Source organism: Ziziphus jujuba, chromosome 11 (assembly GCF_031755915.1).
Source record: "Ziziphus jujuba cultivar Dongzao chromosome 11, ASM3175591v1".
Lineage (NCBI taxonomy): Eukaryota > Viridiplantae > Streptophyta > Magnoliopsida > Rosales > Rhamnaceae > Ziziphus > Ziziphus jujuba.
Window position 1 is genome coordinate 9108752 of NC_083389.1, and position 21353 is coordinate 9130104.

General features: G+C 30.1%; 2 protein-coding genes across 3 annotated transcripts; one reads left to right on the forward strand and one right to left on the reverse strand.

Annotated features, from left to right (window-relative positions):
- Nucleotides 1-225: 225 nt before the first annotated feature.
- LOC107432270 (uncharacterized) lies at nucleotides 226-3651 on the reverse strand. 2 transcript variants are annotated; one of them, XM_016043376.4, is made up of 8 exons: nucleotides 3440-3651; nucleotides 3208-3310; nucleotides 2907-3011; nucleotides 2644-2729; nucleotides 2055-2296; nucleotides 1061-1250; nucleotides 781-964; nucleotides 226-634 (listed from the first exon to the last, which is right to left on the reverse strand). In XM_016043376.4, exons 1-8 carry the CDS (start codon nucleotides 3496-3498, stop codon nucleotides 329-331), a joined length of 1275 nt encoding a protein of 424 aa, XP_015898862.1. In that variant the 5' UTR covers nucleotides 3499-3651; the 3' UTR covers nucleotides 226-328. The 2 variants fall into 2 exon arrangements, with proteins under 2 accessions (XP_015898862.1, XP_048320998.1); XM_048465041.2 differs by lacking the exons at nucleotides 3208-3310; nucleotides 3440-3651 and adding an exon at nucleotides 3145-3188.
- Nucleotides 3652-4321: 670 nt separating this feature from the next.
- Nucleotides 4322-7539, forward strand: LOC107432245 (uncharacterized). The gene is made up of 3 exons (XM_016043350.4): nucleotides 4322-4533; nucleotides 5237-5419; nucleotides 7182-7539. The coding sequence occupies exons 2-3, from the start codon at nucleotides 5261-5263 to the stop codon at nucleotides 7347-7349; spliced, it is 327 nt and encodes a 108-aa protein (XP_015898836.2). The 5' UTR covers nucleotides 4322-4533; nucleotides 5237-5260; the 3' UTR covers nucleotides 7350-7539.
- The last annotated feature ends 13814 nt before the right edge of the window (nucleotides 7540-21353 follow it).

A 21353-nucleotide genomic window follows, 5' to 3' on the forward strand; every position in this document is an offset into this window, starting at 1 on the left:
GCTGTTTTACGAGTTCAAATTTATTTGGGGGGAAAAGATTAGTATGTTTACAATTTTTTTCTTTGTAACATGAAGATTTTGATTCGTGAGCTGTGGGAGCCGTGGCCTAGAAATATTGTTTGTGGAGTGTTCTTAGGACTCTGAACTTTGGGCTTTATATGTATATTAGATGAAGCATGTAGAGTTCATTTGCGCAAGGGGAAAAAAAAAATATAAACGACAGGATAATGCAAATTAAACAAATGACATTGATATCGTAGGCATAAAGTTTTCTGTAATGTTGAACTGCATGTGCATAGTGTTGGGATTTGAGTTGAACTTTTCACCATTACTCGCTGGAATTTGCAAGGCCAACCATCTTAAGCATATTGCGGTCCTCCTTGAATCTCTCTAATACAGTAGCTTTAACAACATCATGTTTATCTTGGTCCGCTCCTTTTGTGACTACTCCCCAACATTCTATCACTTCTGGGTGTATCCTATTGGTCTTGGAGAGGCAAGGGCTTCCAAATGTTGTACAGGAGAAGGTATGCCCCTGATCAAAACTTGCTGAAAGGAACAAACCAAAGTGATGCACTCGTCCTCCGAAACCGACACCATTTGGGATGCTCTCTGAACTGAAATTCACAGCACACTGCCAATTTGCGGAGACAATATCTTAGATTGTTATAATTTGTTTAAACAAAATCTCATCATATGCGATGCTGTATAATTCAAACTATCTATCTCCAAAGGAAAAAAAAAAGAAAATTAAGCAAGATATTGAAGTAAACAACTTACCCATTGAGTATTGTGGTTTGCTCCAGTTGGCCTGAATAAAGATGCCTCCGGGTAGAGTTTAAAAAGAAACGATTTCATGTCTCCATAAAAATCACCATGCCTTTCCCAAGGCTGAGACGCATAACCTCCATATATACAGCCATCTTTATCCTTGATAATTAACACCGTTGGCCCTTCGTGGTTTCTGCATTACATTTAGACAATTATCCATTCCAGTGCAATTTGAAAAATATAAATCCGAAGCTATTTGGAAAGAGCTGCAATTAACTGAGATACTTACGATAGGTTGCCTAAAAATGTGTTGAAACTCAGACCATGACATGAACTATGGTATAAAAGCTTCCACTCTTCAAGCTCTTGCTGAGGGAGTGCTCCTCCTATATGCCAAGCATATTCCTTTCTCAATAACATCAGATTAGAATCTATACTTTCCAACTGCAGTAGATGAGGAACTTGCGAACCTGGTCTACCTATACGAAAAGAATTAGAAATACCCAATCATCAGATTTCTCACAAACTAATTAATTAATTTTAGGCTCATTAAAATGACCAGGTTTTGAAAATTGACGAGTAATTCAAGGGTCAATGGATTCACAGTTTGACACAAGTGAAGCAAAGTGGGAAAATATACTTTCCTTAACTACTAGACTCTATAAATTTAACAGAAGAATCTCATCAGGCATGGAAGACATAATCAGAAAGTAAGAAAACTGCAGTTCGACTTGAAATAATGTAACTCAAGAGGCAAATGGTGAATTTGAATAAAAATCTTCTGATAGTACTAACTTAATGAGCTCTGATCCTCTAATCTTATGTTTTGATAATTTGAAATTTTAATGGCGATAGATGGTGACAGTACAAAGATTGGTCAGGAATCATCTTTAAAAGTCCATATCTTCCCATTTTAACATGTACAAAAATACAAGTTACACAATGTTTTAAAGCCACAGAGTGATTGCCGATTCTGATGATTCACCAACATGTCCTTACGTTGTAACTATCATACCCTTCTCAGCAAAAGTACTATCATAGCCCTCTACCACCACATATTAACCTTTCTTTTCCTCCCTTTTTATTTGTCTTGTTTTGTTAGATAAATTGATATACTGAAGACATTTACTAAATGTACACAGCTTAACCTTTTATGGAAGACCTAAACTTCATCTTGATACCTTTAGCATCTTTCAATAATGCACCAAAACCAGAATGTAAATCATATAACAAAAACATACAGTGGCTTAAGAAACACCAAACAATGTGTCACAGGGTAAGACCTGGGTCAGGTGGCATCAATAAGCTTCCAAGGAACTTCCTGACAGATGGAACAATAGTGCACCAGCTTCGGAAATCTGCAAAAGACATAGTTGCTTCACCATTTCCTTCACCATGCTCTGAGAATTTCGCAGCATTAAGAAATATGCCCACTGCATCTTGGAGTGAGCCCAGTTTAGGTCCACAATCACTTGGCTTGAATATAATTTCAAAGATCACAGCCAGAGATGATTCCAAGTCCGTTCTGACATTAGAAGGCCAGTATTATGTAGATTAGTAAAAGAATAAAAGGACAGCAAGCAATTTCGAACTTGAAAATGCCAGACTCTTACATCAATTCTATAAACAACAACATCGTCATTGTGGTCACCAGAACGTTCATCTTTATATTTCTACCATGCAAACCACTAAAACAGAAGGCTGCTATGGAACTCAATCACTAGCGCAAACATTTTTATCGGGAGTATATTAATTCCTTAAGACATCAACCAAACTTAAAAGACCAAAAAAGATGTATCATGTAATGAAATTTAAGAGTAACTATGAGCAAAGGAACTAATCCAAGTTATATAATCTGGGTATTAGTAGTACCTTCCCAAAAGTCCATCACCAGAAACGTCCAGTAATTGATAAACAAATTCTTCTATCTCATCCTTCGTTCCCTTCTCATAAGTCCCCTGCAATACATGAAAAGGAAGCATATAGTACAATTTTTGGCATATGATGCTTTACTAAAAACACGGATTCCATAGCTTGAAATTATACTAATCCATTCAACCAAATTTTTATTTTTTTTAATCAATTTAACCAAATTTTGATTTTTTTAATCTTGTTAGAGATCAAAAGAAACTTACTTTAGCAATAACGAGGTCTTCAAAGGTGAGTTGGTGATCTTTCCGTTTCCTGGTTACTAAATCGAACATTCTCTCTCCAAGTGGACCATGAAGTCCAAAATACGCCTGCAAATGATACAAAATTAATACTAGAATATGAAAGAGCTGTTTGATCAGAATATTACAAGTGAAGTTTAAAGATTTGGAAATTCGATATGGCAAAAGCGAAAGGAAACTTTTAACAAAGTAACAAACTGACCTGGAAAACTGAGGGAGATATGTATTTAGGGAAAGGAAACTTTTAACAAAGTAACAGACTGACCTGGAAAACTGAGGGAGATATGTATTTGCCATTGCTCTGCGATTGAGATGCAAGAGACGCAAACAGAGACCGAAGCTCGTCGAGTTCCTTCTGAGCAAATGATCTAAAAACATTTTCATTTTATCAAATTACAATCCCATTTCACACATAAATACATATATAAATATAAATATAAATATATATATATATATATATATATATATAGAAAGAGAGAGAATTTAGAGAGGGAAACCTGGATGCAGAAACGAAGCGAGGATCAGTGGGAGTGGAAGATGACTGAGAGTTTCCCATTTTTGGCCTCCGAATGCCGATATTACTTGCGTGCGCTTTCTTTCCTCCTCGTTTCTTACCAGTTCTGCTCCATCGATTATGCTTTGTTGGATTTCTGCCCCATGTCCTGCCTGTTTTCTTTATTATCAATCACCTCCTACGCTCCTTTTAATTATATCGATGCCCCTGGAATTTCATTTTTTTAATATATATATATATATATACACATAATTTTTTTTTTTTGCTTATTAATTTCCAAAAAAAAAAAAAACATGAAATGAAAAAAGAATTGATCATCGTTTTTATTAACCACGTTATGCTTTTTTATCTTTTATGGAAACAAATGACTAAAAAAGCAAAAACAAATAAAAAATCATGATTATATTCACAATAAAAAGATTGGAAACTTTGAGATGCTTAATATCAATTATACGATGCTAGAAGGGTTGGATGCAAATCCATCGGTGTCAAGAAGAATTTTATTTTTATTTTTATGGGGAGCGCTAAAAAGTTTTAAGATTTTTTTTTTTCCCTTTTTTTTTGCATTTATATTCAACTTGTAATTTGCTTTCTAAACTTTGTATCGGATATTTACGCATTAAAAGCTTTTTGGCTGCAGTTCTATATCTAAGGGCATAGGTGTAAATTTCTGAAAAATTTAGACGGCATAAATATATATTTATGTAAAGTTTAGAGGCCATCGATGATAATTGCAAAATTTAGAAGGCAAATTAGAAATCTAATACAAAAATAAGAAAGGGCATAAAAGTAAATAAGCAAAAAGTTTAAGGATGACAACTAGCGCAATGCAAACATCGAAAGCATATAAAACGAGAAATGGAAATGGCGAAGATTTAAATTTATATATATGTATATATTGGTAATAAAAAGAGCACTGGGACCCTGCGACTCGGGAGCAGAAGGCGGTTTGGGGTTGCGGGCGATGCTTCAACATCAAACACTGGGACTCTGAGAATTTGCAATTTGGAAGTTGAACGAACACCAAGAAAATTTCCATGAAAATTGAAATATGCGCTTCCTCTTAAACGCCGATCTGTGAGTTCTCTTTACCAATTTTCATTTTTCCTTTACTTTATCTTCTTTTTAACTTTCCTCTTTTCTTTATTTTTTAAGCAAAATTCGAGATTTGATTGTCGTTTTTGGGATTATGTTTTCTGTTTCTCTGGCTATTTCGGTTTTCCTCCGACAGATTCCGATGCCGTGGTTGGTTGGACTGAAAATGTAGAAAATTAAAATTAACTGAAATTTTGGGCTCTTTTATTAATATTATTATTTTAATCTTTTTCACTTTAATAGAATGCCATTGAGCAATCTAGTTTCAAGTAAAGTAAGTATTTGAGTTTTTCTCATATTATTCAGTTACATTCTCATCATCCAACCACAGCATAAAGTGACGGTGCATTAGGAGGATTGTGAATTGTTTTTCTTCTAATAAATAAATACTACCTTTGAACAATTTTTTTCTGTAAAGATCAGAAAATTTGGGAATTTATATTATGTTTTGGTTGGTGAAACGATGTGTGTATAATAGTGATTTTACTGATATTTCATTTCTCATTAAACCAGGCCAATAAATTGCAGGGTATAATTTGGGTTGGAATTCCAATGTTTTCAAAATAACATAAAATTGCGGAACCTAATGTTGGTGGTTTGATCAATAATTTTAAGTTGCATCAGTAAAAGACAAGGTGATTTGTAAAAGAGTTTAATGTGTATATATTTGCTAATTGATAAACAGGTTAGGTCAGAGTTGTTTGTGAGGATGTCCAGACCTTGGGTACTGGTTTGTTTGCTCCTGTTAATTGTATTTACATCACAGTTTGAGTGGAAGCAACAATATGGAAATGAACCTGAAGCAAGTCCAAACACTTCCAGGAAACAACAATATATCTCTGAAAGAGAGGAATCCGTAAAAGAAAAAGTGAGTTTTTTTTTTTGCTTTTGCAGGTTGAAGATTTTGTTAATGACATTATAAGGTTAGGAGTGCATAAATATGTACTTGCCTACGCGTTTTTTGTTCTTGTTTACTGTTTAGAGTTTTAGTTACAGAAGAACTTGATTGCGTTTTTAGAATCTGTTTCATGGTATTGACTTTAGATAACTTTCTATTTCTCAATTCTTCAAATGTATTAATAGTCTGTTTGAGGTCATTGAGGACAAGAGAAGGCAAACATTCTCATATTTATAAAAACTTTGGATATGTGGACCTTCTGAACAAATACGTCTTTCAATTCTATTTACATGTGTTTTCAGATTTGGTAGTTTCCATGGTCCTGCAACATAGTTAGAAAACCTAGACCACTGTTAACCCATCAAAGGGAGTTGTCACTTGTTTAAATGCTGACTGATGAACAAATACTTGTACCTACACATTCACTTAAGCATAGATAGTTCTTAGAGGACAATTGGATGGAAAAAACCCATTCTCCCATGGACCCAACCTTGGTTCATATCTATGGTGTGATAGAAGTAACAAATGTAAACTTTTCCAGTTAACAGTTTTTCCAATTCAATTATAGGGTCAATTTTGCTCTGGTTAGAGTGATAGGTAAAACTTAAGTTAATGTTTATGTTCTATGTTGTCTGGGGTAGCATCTTTTGGAACACTTGAGAAGGTTAAAACTGTTGATAAATGATAACTTGATTATTCGAAGAGTTTGATGTCTTCTTGTTGCAATTTCAAGCAATTGGCAAAGTGGTTATCATCATCTATAATTATAATTTTCTGGTGTTCTGTTGCATAATCTGACTGTGTTTTTTATTTTTTTTATTTTTTTTTAAATGTTCTCTCTGTCTGGCATCTATTTGCTGCATCCTAAGGTAGATTGAGTTGGATGTAGTCTATCTCTGTTTGAAGGATGCAAGTCCTCTTCTAACACGTGTCATTTTCTGCACATTGGTGATCACATGCCCATCTTTACAAGGAATAGGAAAATGACTTTATATAGAGGTCTAAATTTCCATAACTAAAGAAGCCAGTATCTCTTAAGAAGAAACCAGGCAACGCTTTCTCTATCATATTTTAGTATTTCTCTCAGGAATACATTATCTCCCTCTGAATGAGTGGATATGTAGATCATGTATTGCCTTTGCTCTATGTGGGGGCTATTAACGGCATTTTTGTCCTCTGCAATCTTTATGCATGTTTTTTCAGACTTCCTCTTATACTTGCGCTTGGAGTGGCTAAAAGTTGGATTAAATTGCATCTCCTTCATGGGGTAGTCAATGCATTTATCTTTTGTTAAAATCAACTTTCCCACCAGACGTAGGAGGGCCCTTTTAGGCCAAAGCTTAAGGGGGGTCCCGATTAATTAAATTAGCTTAAAAAGTTTGAATTTTGGGTCAGCAAGGCAAAGATTTTGATGGCTTGTAAGTTAGCCAGAACAAATAAATGCGACCTCAACTCTGGGAAATAATTTTGGCATGATGTTCTCGGGATTTACCTCATGAAGCACAAGAGTCACGATGTAGCATATGATTTGATGCTACACTAGGAGGTATTATAACAAAAACTTGGAGGGAAAAGTAAGAGTAGTGTATTACAGTCACTCTGGATGGATGAAAAATGTATACTTTTTTTTCCATTTCTTGTCCCTTTCTTCTTCTTCCTTTTCTTTTTTTTTTTCCATTTTTTTTTTTTTGGCTGTTTCTCTCTATTTTATAGGCTGTTAATGTTGCTGCAGATTATACTTTCTCAAGAGAAAAATATACAGAAACTTAACGAGCTTGTAAGAAGCCTTAGGGAACAGTTGCAGCAGTGCAAGGGTGAGCATGAAATGGTCAATGCCACTGCAACCCCTTTGACTGAACTTCTAACCGAGCTTGAAAGACAGCCCCTATTGGAGGACTAGTTATGAACCACATATTTTGAACGTTATGCTTAATATTTGTAACTAGGAAAATCTTGTTTCTTTTTTATTGACAATTCTACTGCGTTTTGATTGTACATTCTCATTGCACTCGAGTTGCAAAGACACTGTTAAATCTACTATCTCATGTGATCAAACCTGTAAACGAGTGAAGTCCAGACATTTTCCTCTTCCCGCTTTCCACTTAATTCATTTAAGTAGTAATCACTATTCTCTACGTACGATTTAATGGTAAATATATTGTTAACATTGCTAAAATCATAAAATTGACGAAAAATGGTGGGTTTTTATTTTTTATTTTTATGTTAAAATCATAAAATTGACAAAAAATGGTGGGTTTTTATTATTTATTTTTATGTGTTTTTTTTGCTAAGAAGGCAAAAATGCTGGTTTAAACAGACAACCGACGGTTCAGGACATTATTTTGTGGAAAGTAGCATATATTATTAAACATAGTATTATTTATTCAAGATCCTACAGTCAACCCATTTTCGGAAAATAAAAATCCTGAAGTTAAACTTTAATTTGAAGTCATCACAGAGAAAACCTTGTTTCATCTGGCATAGATTTCCCCACTTTCTAATATTAAAAGGAATAGGAAAAAAAAATAGAGAGAGAGAGAGAGAGAATAACGATTTGAACTTAATTTTGATAGATTTTCCATATATTTATTGATAGATCTTGTTCGTATAACTTTGGTTGTTGTTGCACTTGCCAAACCAAAAAATGAATTGACACCTTAGCTGGATCGTAAAGCCTGTTATGAATTAAATTCAGCATTGAGGTTGGAGTTGGTGGATGGGTTGCCATTTAAGATCACAAATTTATATAATGTTCATGCAGAAATGTTTGCTGGGGTATAGTTATATACATATAGCACTAACATATACATATTTACTCATCACCTTTTTCGTCCAGCCAAAATAAATGTTCTGAAACGAAGAATAGATAAAGTAGTATAAATATTTTCTGAGGACGACCCAGGACAATGCTCAGCCCTGGTTGTCTACTTTCGTTAGTTCAAGGCTTTCAAGATTTTACCATTAAAGTGGTAGAAAGATTTTCACAATCCCTTTTTAAAATTGATATTTATGACGAAAGATACTGTTCAAACAACCTATCCCGCATCCCCAGTGTGTTTTATTTATTTATTTTTATTTTATTTTTTTAAGTATAATACTTCGCTAGTTTGTTGTAACATTCAATATTTTCAATTCATTCATATAATGTTGTCTGTAGTAAATATAGGTTAGCAAACAGCAAAATTTTGAATCTAGTTACCAATATGGAAATCTTTTATTTATTACTTGTTGCAGAAACATTTACTTCAATACCTTTTTTAGCGGTTCTCATACAATTTTTTTTTTTTTTTTTTTTTCCTGTCCATAGCTTATATAATATGTGAAGAGGACTAATCCTACTCTCTTGTCCTTTTCGTAAGTTTTGATCTAAATTTATTCATCAACTACTTTGGGATTGGATGAGAAAATTTAATGTCACCAACAAATCTGATTTTTACCGGGAGTTTCTATCAAAAAGGGGTACCACTTCCCAAAAGGAAAATGTTGGCAAGTGATATTTATCCAGCGGTGGCTGGTGGGAAGTTTATACTACTGTTTATATTTGATTTCAACGACCAGTTATAATATTTTCGGTTTATCCAAGATTTTGTACTGAAAAAAGAACCTGACTTCAACTTCAGGAATTTAGTCACCGAACTTTGCATCCAACTTGAATTATTATCCTCAGAACTCAGGTTGGATAAATAACTATAAATCTGTGCTAATAATTATGATGATTTGTTTGTTGATTATGATAGTCAACATACGCCTAGTTGCAATATTGTTATTCATTAGGTGAGATAGTTATAGCATGTTAAAGTGATATAGTGATATAGTGATATACCGATATATATGACCAATGTATAGTCACATTGATAATAAAACATAAAATAAACTTGTAAGATGATGTTAAAAGAAGATTGTTAATTTTTTTTTTTCTGTAGTAAAAAATTCAAATTATTAATCATTGGATTGAAAATATTTTAGTATAAAAAGCAATATTGTTTTGGTAAAAGTTTAAGCAATTATCTTATCATTCTTACATGACTTTAAAAGGAAAGCAGTTGAGAAGGCTAGTTGGAAACTTGCTTCAGGCTCTGGGCACACTGCCAAGCATTAGCAACAGCAAATCTAAATTTTTTTGCTAAAAGATGTATTATTCAATCCTATCTGCCTTCTTCAATTTTCACTCATTGTAGCTTATTGCTAGAGCATTTGCTTCCCTCTGACCACGGGCCTTTTGCTTGTTTCCTGTAGCATTCCTAGGGCCTCTTTTATCATTTACGCAGAAACAAATTACTGGCAAAAAATAATCAAAATTTCAGTTTTACCCATGTTCCAAATTCATGGGTAAATTTCATAGTTGTTTTTTGGCAAAAAGAAAACAACAACAACAACAACATCCAAACTTTCAATATTAAAATTATGTCACTCTTCATAAATTCATATAATAATTGATCATATATTCAAATTTTATACTTTTTTAGAAAGAAAAACCGTACTTTCGTAGTACTGAAAATTTATTTGTTTATCATAATTATGAGTTTTTACGAATTTACCTTCGAATTTAAAGTTGCTAACAAATTCTAAATGCAGTTAAACAAGATACAAGCAGTGTGCTAAGGAATTAAAAAACCATGTGCAGATCTAAATTCTTTGACAATGTCCATCACAATCAAATGCAATATTACCATAAAAAGTTGCCTTTTCTCTTTATAATTACCAAATGAATGGCATTAAAAGGACCGGCTTATCTGTTGCTATCCATCTTTATCAAACTAATGGAACATCATTAATTTCTCCTCTAACTTTCCATTCCATGTACTCTTCGGATGTAATAGAAAATTTCAACTCAAAACCTAATCAATTCCCCATCTTTCATTTGTTAACACATGCTCCATGTTAAGAGGTATGGAAGGCACCAAACTGGAATACATGCATTTATTAAAACCAAATTTATTGATTCGACCATGCTTACTTGTTAGTTGGTAATGGAGCTCGTTAACAAGCAACTACCTATCTGGGACAACAAATAGCTTCCAAAAGAAAAAAGTAAAATATTTCGCAGTCGAAGATTAAGTGAGTGAAATGAGCGAATGATGATGACTCAGGAGAAAATATTATAAAATAACTAACGCTGTAACAGGTACGAAATGCCTCTGGAGGAGTAACCATCGCTTATATTTAACTTATATATAATTATTTTTATTCTTTAACTTATATTTAATTATTTTTATCAAAAAAATTATATTTAATTATTGAATCAAAATAAAAATTACAGATTTCTCTCTCTCTCTCTCTCTCTCGCGCTAGTTCAATGTAATATTTTGTTTTCACATAGCACATCTTTTCAGTTCAGATCACCAAAATTTATCATTGTTTTAAACTAAAACAAACATTAAGCTTTAACATTCTTTTATGAAAGAGAGAATTTAACATTCTATACACCAAAAAAAAAAAAAAAAAGCGCACACCAAGAACAATAACAAGACATCCTAAATGCACACGTGTGACGTGTATATGGAACACTCGAAGAGTCTCAGGAAAGAATCTTTTGTCACGTGAAACTGTTGATGCGGACCATATCGCAAATCCTAAGCACAAGTATTGCGTGGTGCTTCATATTTTTAATGGGCATCAATAATATGTTTCTATAAAAATCATTCATTGATCATGGGTTTGCTTTATAACCCCATATTTAAGGTATCTCCCTTTGTACAACAAAACCGAACTGAGAAAGAAATGGTTTTTCACGTTGAAAAGTTTGACCAAAAAGAAAATTCTCATCAAAAAAGTTTAATATATATATACGAAGCAAAAATTAATTTTCATTCCTGGCATTGCGAAGCTTTAATGCTTTAGAGAAAAAATTGTTTTTCCCTAGCATTATATATATATAACTCTGTGAATGCTACATAATTACTATAAATTTATTAATTGATACATAATTTTGATTTAATGAAAAATATAACTGATATATCCTTTCAAGGAGAAGTAATTGGTGAAGTTTGGTAGGCTCATGAAATGGATCCGCTAATGACGTTCGATTGAATTTTCAACTCTTCATGAGTAATCAAAGAAGAGAGTAACATTTATTATAAATATTATTATCTATCTCCGTAGCTCCCAAATTTAAATGCCAAACTGTAGGCAATACCAGTAAATGTTTTGTATGCATTTCGACGCGGGGGAGGTTGAGAATTTAAGTCGAGTTTCATCAACGGTGCAGAGAATATTGATAATTTTATACCACCTCAACAGTTTTATTTTGAATATAATTTACTTATCTACTAGGTAAAGGAAGTTCTCAATTCTCCATTTTGATTAATCTTTCGACTTCTTTCTCAATTTTACTATGATTCATTTTTTTAAAAAAAACATTTAATTAACTAAACAGCAAACATATATATATATATATATATATTGCTAGAAAAAATGTCAATTCCACATTATAGAAAGTACGCCAGCATTTTGTTGTCAACAATAAAGAGTGGAGCACATTTTATGATATGCTCACTAAAACCAAATTAAAATATAATATATATATATATATATATGCTAATGTATTTTAGTCTAAACCTTTTGAGTAGTTTTTATTTTTGTTTTTGCTTTTTCTGTAACTTCTAAAAAGCTTTTTTTTATTTAAAAACATTAGAAATTCATTAAAAGATCTAAAATACTTTCAGAAAACTATTCAAACACTTAAAAACACGTTTTAAAAAAATTAAGCTTAAAAAGTTAAAAACAATTTTTCAAAAGTTATGTCAAATAAAAACTAAATGTTATTATGATTATAGTGATTATATTATGACTAACCTAATACATTGAAAAAAGCTAGAACAATTATAATGATTTTTCAAAAAAATAATGGTCTTTCCCACTCAACTCAAATGGCATGAAAGGACGAAAGACTCTATTATGGCATTGACATATTTAATTTAAAAAAATGATACAAAGTTATTGGGTTTCAAAAATATGACCTAATATATAATCGCACTCGTAGTCAAGTTATTATTATCTCATGGGAAGCAATGATATATTTTGAACTCGACTTCTAGTCCCCTTAAAAAATATATATATCGAGTTTGGAAAAATTAGTAAGGCCTGCAGAAATAAATTGCAGGCATCAAATCATCAATCCCTAGTCAATAAGGTTGGGTGAGTCTCAATTCAACTGGAGCTGCCACATTCTGAATTGTGTACACTCGTCGACCGCACCACTCCCGAGTAGTTAAGATCAGCCTGCCTATTTTTTCCCTCTTTTTTTTTTATTTTTTTGGTTAATTTCCCAAACTACCCTTTTGGAAACCTTTCCTAAGACTAATGAGGATTCAATTCCCACAACCTACCTACGCAGCCTAGGTTCTGCCGTGGGTATGGAACACCCAAAATCAGTGTTCCACAAAATGCCTAAGGTAGGGACAAAAACTTTTATTTACCAAAAAAAAAAAACATTTTAATAATATATATATATATATATATTTAAGAGACGTTTCGAAAGTGATCAAATTGAAAGTTTAAAACCACCCTACTTTTACCAGGGGCTTTTTTTTTTTTTTTTTTTTTTTTAGGTAAATAAAGCCTACTTTAACTTGGTTCTTATTTATAGATAAAGATGTGTAGTCTATTGCCATATTAGCAAACTTTCTTAAATATTGGGGTTAAAAGTTTAACATTCTAGAATAAATAAATAAATAAATAAAAAGGTGTATAATAATATTTTTTATAAAGACATTTTAATTTTAAATTTTAGTAAAATTTCTCTTATATCATATACAAATATTACCATCCTCTTCCTAAACAATAGTATTATAAATGGTTCTACCAAAAAAAAAAAATATATATATATATATATATATAGTATTATGAAAGGAATTGACAGAGATGGAGTTTTTGTTGTACGTATCTTTTCGCAACGGCAAACTGTAATTTAGTACTTTAAAGTTTTGAGTTTACCTAATTTCAATTTCAACAACTTTAATTTTAAAATTTCAAAATCGTTATAAATTAATGGTTTGGAGTAATAAATTTTTTTTTAAATTAATAGTGTTGATGTCAGTATGATGCCATATTGACATCATAACAAATAAAAAAATATTTTTAAAAAATTTTAAAAAAATAAATTTATTAATTTTCTATTTTCTATTTGTGATTTTGTATTTGAAAAATTATATCTATTCCTTTTTAAATATTTAAATTAAAATAACCACAATCATAATTAAATATTTTTTGATCTAAAATTATATCAAAAAAATTATTTTTTTCGTTTTATATTTATGATTTTTATTTGAAAAAATTTATCCATTTTTTAATTAAATTAAAACATCCATAATCAGAATTAAATACTTTTGAATTTAAAACTAAACCAAAAGATAAAAATTTAAATAGAATTAAAATTTTTGTTAGACCAAAAATCAAAAATAATTTTTTATGCCCAAACCAAAAAAAAAAAAAAAAAAAAGTAGACCAAAATACCAAAATAAAAATTAGATACAAAACTAAAAAATAAAAAAAAAGGTCTAATTTTTGTCTTTTTTTATTTTTTGGTTTAATAAAATTATTTTTTTGGTATAATTTTTATTTTTCCATTATTGAATGCTTTACTTTTTGGGTCACACAAAAAAATTATTTAAAAATAGAAAAATATAAAACAATTTATTTTCTTATTGCTATTTTGGTCTATAATTAGGAGTGTAAATAAGTCAAACTGAGCTGGGTATTACAATTCTGAAGCACAGCCTGCATAGTTTTTTGAATGATCAAACTCGTCAAATTTTGAAAAAATTCGTTGTTTAAGTTTGGCTCGGTGCATTTATTAAAAACTTGAGTTTAACTTGGTTTGTTTTAAAGTAAAAGTCTAGAAAAAAGTTAAATATTTAATTTATTAACTTTTTATCATTAAATTTTTAATATATTCCATTTGCTTTATTAAATTTATTTTTTAAAATTAAATATTTATTATATCATTTATATATTATAAGCATTTTACATTATTAAATTAATATTATAAGTATCCTACATGATTAAATTGATAATATAATATATAAATATGTATACAACTATAAATTTGAGTTATTTATAAAATATTTGTGAGTTATACAAGATTAGCTCGCATATTTTTTTAGATTCATTTTGGGTTCAAAATTGACTTTTATTTTTTGTGAGTCAAATTTAAGCGAGTTAAAACCAAATTAACCATAAGCCAAACTTAAGTTGTTTGAGTCTATTTAGAGCCCTATCTATAGTTGATTTGATCAAATGGAAGAACAAAAAAAAAATTCAAAAATGGAAAAATTAGGCCATTTTATCGTCTTCTCTTTTTGGGTTTATAAAATAGAAAACTAACAAATATATTTTTTTCAATTTTTTTTTAAAATATATATTTTTTATTTCTAAAAAAATAAATTATGGCATCGGTATGAATTACTTTTATTAGACCAAAAAATAAAAAAATAGAAATTAGTGACAAAATTTTTATTTTTATTTTTTTAATATTTGGTCTAATTTTTATTTTAGTATTTTGGTCTAACTTTTTTTGGTTTGGACATAAAAAAATATTTTTTATTTTTAAAATATATATTTTTTTATTTTTATACAATAAGTTATAATGTGAGCGTAATGTTATGTTGATATCAACACCATTACTTTTAACAATGTTATTAATTGTAATTATTTTAAAATTTTAGAGCTAAAATCGTCTAAATCCTAAATATATATATATATATATATATATATATATATATATAACCAAAAAAAAAGAAAGAAAGAATTTTCATCATAACGGTAAGGATGACTGTATATAATATAAATATCGGCGTTATGGATCTTTTTTCAAACGTGAAAAGCAAAATTAGTTATAAAGTATCACCTAAGTCAAAATGCCACTGGTAGTTTTTTTTTTTTGGATGATGGTTTGAACTCACGATCATTAATTAGCAGGGAATAATTGAACCCTGAATCAACTTCAGGAGAAGATAATTTAGTGAGTTTATTTTTATTTATTTATTTATTTTCTTAACATCAATGTCACTATATATTTATATTTATGTGTACACTTTGCTTCAATTGCATCAAGTACATGCACAAATTCAAGCGACAGGCAAAGGACGTACTGTACCAGTATGCCGTGAAAGATAATGTTAGTAAAAGAAACAGAACATGTTCACCAAATTTACACTGCACAGCTTTTACTGATAGCCATCAATATATTACATTATTACTAGTTAGAATTCGTCTAACCGCAATTTATTGCCATTCTGATTGTGGCTCTACCACAAATCTACGCATTTCATCTCTTTTCTCTTTCTTTGTACGTTCATAAATATATGAATTAAAGCAAGTTTAATTATTTGTACCTTTATTTTTCCATTTTTATTATTACTTTATTCTAGTAGTCATTTTTTTAAATAATAATCTTATTTTAGTTCTCCATACTAATATACATAATATATATATATAGAATTGTTATGACTAGTCTCTTCTCCAAGAAGTTAACCTGATGGTGATGGCAAACAAATTAAGTTGATTAATAACTAATTCATAACTCATAATTAGCCTGTATTATATATAAGTTTAGTCTAATTAATAATGTAAGTTTTCTATACATATTGGAGTATAATGATAGTGAACTATTACATATTTTGGACCTTTATTTCCTAAGTTATAAACACCTCAGGCCTTCAAATATCTCCATAAATTCAATTATGCTTGTTACTAAATTTCTTTATTAAATGATATGGTAAATTATGTATTAATATTTAATTTGTTTGTTTATTTTTATTTTTTTCCATTTATTTATATTTAAATTATATAAATATTAGCTGTCAGGACCCGTCCAAGATTTTTTATCGGAACCCTAAACAAATCCTTATCCCAAGGAAACCCTATCGAACCTTCCAATGGAAAATTCGGCAAAACCTCCTCTAAGGTTTGGACTTACTACAATTTTCCTGCACTGAAAACACACTTCTAAATGCACCACTTTATTCCTCCCACTTTACTACAAAATATTACCACAAATTTCAGCACTTCAAAAATTAATAGGGAACCAATGCACAATTAAATAAATAAACGTCCAAATAGTATACAGAGTGTTATCCACCACAATTGAATATAAAATTTAATACAATATAGGATAAAAAGAAATAACACAAGATAGAAAGGAAAGGAAAAGTCTTTTGGACTTTCGGCAACGAACTAAGACGTCGAGTTCGTTCCTGAACGATCAACATTGACTAACTTAAGCCTAAGGGAACGGAATTTAAAAACGTGAGATGCTAATCATCTCAATGAGTAATCCAATCTACTATAAAATAATAAAAATAAAATGGTAAATAACTTAATTGATTGATTAATAAGAAATAAGTAAATAAATAATAGGTAGTTAAAAATAATATTTTCTCTCAAAACCCTCACAATTCACTCAGTTGGAAAAGTTTCATTTTTAAAATATTTTTGCAAAACCCAATATTTTATGCCCCAAAAATCTAGAAAATATTTAATTAATAATTTGCAAATAAAAGATAATAAATTAATAATTCAAAAATTTTAGTGAGAAATAATTATAAAAAATAAAGCTAATGACAAATATTAAATTGGAAATAAAATATTGTAAACAATTAATACGAAAACACAATAAAATTTACATTAACAAAAATGATCCATGAGATATTTAAATAAATGAAATAAAACCAAATAATTAATAATAGAACTCAATTTAGATTACCAAAACAATTTAATTTATAAAAACACTATTAAAAACATTTTAATTTAAATAAAATTTTAAAATATTGTATGATTAAAATCACGTCATGAAAACCATTTGATGCACCCACTATATACCAGTGGCGCCAATGGTACCCAATGTCCCAAGCACTACTAGACAGGAGGTTTAAAAGAGAAACTAGCATACAGTTGCATGGGGTCTCACCTCGCCGCTACAAATAGGCGTTCCAGCCATGGAGGGGTGGCCTATCCTTATCCGATGGCAACCACAGGATAACCCCATAATCACCTGTGCGCTACTCACACCCACCTGAGCACTCACCACATCTACCTGCGCACTAATCATATCCATGCATAAAAAATACCAGTACGTGTATGGTGCATCTAAAAATTACAAAATCAATATATTTATTTTCAAATCTCAAAATCTCATAAATACTACCGAGTTTATTCCATCCAATTAAACCCATAAATTTTTCATAATTCCTTTATAAATCATCGTCATAATAAATTCCATCAATTTCAAATCCATCAACTCTCAATTCCATCAATTTAAATATGCAAATTTTCCAATGGCATAAATATTTTGAACATAATAATTTAAATCAATATTTCTTTCTCAAATCTTAAAAAAAAAACAATTTGAATCAAATATGTCATTTAAACCTTATAAAATCCACAATAATCAAAATTCTCATAAATATATATTTTCAAACACATAATAAATCCATCAATGAAATTAACAACAATTTAAAATAAATATTCAAAATTCAAAATATAATTAAATCACATAAAAATTCCAAAATTTATAAATCCATATAAATGCATTTTTATTGCTTGAAATAAACTCACAATAACTTTAACAATAAATCAAAAATGTTAAAATCATAATTTCCTTAAATATCAAATTTCCATAAAATCTAAATTTTCATAATTTGTCAAAAAAATCATATACTTCAAATTATTCAAATATTAGAATATTCCAAAATATTATTAATTTAACACCTGAAAATAATTTTGAAGGTGGATCACTCACCTCGAGCACGCAATCCAACCAAGATCCTCCATAGGATCAATTCTATGGCTCACACGTGCTCCTAACACAACAATATTACACATGGTCAAATAAATTAATATTTTATTCGGATAAATAATACCCGGTACCCGGGGTTTAACACAAATGGTGTCCGAAATTTGCAAATGAGGTATCAACGGAAAGCTAAGAGGACGAGAAATACGTTACTGATCTCCGTCGGACTCAACTAGACCGGAGGTGGCCGAAAAGTGGATGGAAGCTTTCGGCCGAACTTCAACTTGTCGTGTCTCCCAAACGGCAAGGAATTGAGCTGAATGGACCTCAAAATCAAGCTCAGGAGGTCCAAAATAGGGGGAATAGGGTATGAAATCGGACTAGATTGGTCTGAAAACAATGAAATCGTTGAAAAAACAAAATGAGCGGCCGCCGGCTTCAGCCGCCAATCTGGGCTCGTCGCCGGTCGATCGGCCGCAAAATGGCAGCTGAGCTCGCCGACAGCTGGGCTTCACCAGTGGCCGGCGTGTGTGACCTTTCGGTGGCCGAAAAAGATGCAGTAAGGAGAGAGAGAGATTGACGGGAAGGAGAAATGAAGAGAGAAGGAGAAGAAGGAAGAAGAAGCCCGTGGGGCATTTTCCCGCGTGGGGGAAAAGGAAAAAAAGAAAAAGAAAAAGAAAATAAAAAAAAATAAAAAAAAATATATATATATATATAATAATATTAAAATAATATAGTATAAAAAAAAAAATTTTACAAATTCATAACTTGTAAACCACATATCCGTTTCAAACGTGCTACTAGTCTATGAACTCGTATCAACGAGTACTACACAACTGTGCAAGATTCAAAATTTAATTTTGCACGAATAAAAAGTCAACTTCGGCATCCCTTGGATAGTTCGGATCTCAATTTGTTTTGTCCATAACTTTCAAACGGTAACTCTGTTTTCAATGTGCTACTAGTTTATGGACCCGTGTTGATGTATACTTTGCAACGATACCCCATTCAAAGAGAAATTCCATCCGGATCAAAAAGTCAAATTTTGACCCCTCTCGATCAACGGTGATCAAACCCAATCGATCTCGATCAACGTGAAAAAAATTCCGATGTTGTTCAGGATGGGATGTTACATTAGCAGATGTAATTTGATAAAAAAAATTAATATTTATAGGAACTATTGATTATTTATCACTTTATTCATCCTACATTTTGAATAATAAATTTAATTAATTTTATCATCCAAATCTCTCATATACAATATTATATATATATATATATATAGGTAGAAACAATATTGAATCAATAGGGGTGTAATTAAAGATCATTGATAGCCATCGAAATGAGTTGAGGATTCAAATGTGGTTGGGCATTCATTAAATGATCTTCCACCTGAATACAAATATACTCTTCATTACCCAGCTAGCCAAGCTGCATATTAAAATGCAGGGGTTGGGTCAATTCGTCTGTGTCCTTTGCATTTTACAATTATTTTGTACATATGCTTTCTCTAGTAACAAAGAAATTCAATATACATCCTCAAAAACATTATTCAATTTTATCGGATTTAATTAGTTTACAAATTCAATTAATAGTACTTGCAGTTCCAAATTTTATTTTACTAATTAATGACTTTGGAAGGTGGATGGAGATCATAATAATTTTTCATCAAAAGCTCTACACTCACATTTATGTACACTATATAAATATATATATATATATATATGCTATATTTTAAACATATTTTATTATTGATAATAAAATAAATCTTAGATAAAAATTTATTCAGATTTTGAGACTAAAGAATTATCATATATATATATATATATATATATATATATATATATATATATATATATATATATATATATATATATATTTATTTGGGCATATATCAACCAATAGCTTACATACGCAGTATACGGGCTCCTAAAAAAATCTATTATCTAGGTATATATGAGGATGGATTGCTAGGTTTTGCGAGCACAGAATAAATAAATGCATTCTGCGATCTATATTTATACTTGATCAGAAGTTATCATTTCAACTTTCAAGTGCTCGGTGTGAAATTATTATTATTAATACTTTGCTGAAACGATGTAAAATTTAATTTCTCGGAGTTTACATTAGAATTTATATATATATATATATATATATATATATAACTCTGTCTGTATCTTCTTCTTAAAAAAAAAATAATATAAATAAAATAAAATAAAATAAAAACACTGTCTCTGTCTCTCTCAAAGTGTAAATTAGAAGAGTCATTTACTTCTTTATCCTTTCTAGCTAGCTCAGATTTGTTGAGGGTGGCATCTGCTCGGACGTCCTCTGGAAGGGACAAAGGACACTTAAATGGTGTTAAATGGAGGGTTGGTAACTTGGCACTAATTCATCCCACAGGAGAACTATTTTAATATTTATCATTTATCATTCAATCTTAGAAATTTCCGATAGGAAAAAAACAAAAAAAAAAAAAAAAAAAAAAAAAAAGCGAAACAAAACAAAACATTTCCATATTAAAGGATTGATAAGTGAGGCTTTGAAAAAGCCATAGATAAATTACCCTCAGGCATGTGATCTCTCTTACCAAATCTGCTTACAAATGTGGAATCAATTAGAACATTAAAGAATAGTTTGCCATAGGAAAGTATTACATGTAATTTTATATAATATATATATATATATATATATCCTCCACGTCCAACATTGACTTTCTTTTAAGTTGTTATTTGGCCTCAACTAAAGCATATGCATGTTTATATAAAACCTACCACAACTTGCTTCTCTAACACATTATTAGAGACGCTTTTTTGGGCTTAAAATTAGGGAAATTAAAAACTTTCCATCTCCCTTAATTGCGAATGACATAGTTATTTATTTATTTATATTTTTGGGTCTCTCTTTTTTTTCTTTTTTTATAAAAAAAATAAAAAAATTGGACAGTTGAATGACAGAATTAAAAGCTGGTCTGCATAATTATTATTATTATTATTTTTTTTGTCATCAGCAAAAGTTTTCTTTTATTAAGGATTTTTACATTGTAAATGCTAAGTTTACGATATCATATTTTAAAATTTTCAAGTTAAATTCAAATAAGAATAATGCAACCAACTAATAATTTATTATTATTATTATTATTATTTGCGTCAAAACCCATAAACTTTATCA

Coding starts and splice junctions, on each gene's coding strand:
- LOC107432270 (XM_016043376.4), bottom strand. CDS start 3,498: ATGGGAAACTCTCAGTCATCTTCCACTCCCACTGATCCTCGCTTCGTT. Junction 3,311..3,439: donor CGCTTCGTTTCTGCATCCAG/GTTTCCCTCTCT, acceptor AAATGTTTTTAG/ATCATTTGCTCAGAAGGAAC. Junction 2,297..2,643: donor GGTGATGGACTTTTGGGAAG/GTACTACTAATA, acceptor TTCTAATGTCAG/AACGGACTTGGAATCATCTC.
- LOC107432245 (XM_016043350.4), top strand. CDS start 5,261: ATGTCCAGACCTTGGGTACTGGTTTGTTTGCTCCTGTTAATTGTATTT. Junction 5,420..7,181: donor AGGAATCCGTAAAAGAAAAA/GTGAGTTTTTTT, acceptor ATGTTGCTGCAG/ATTATACTTTCTCAAGAGAA.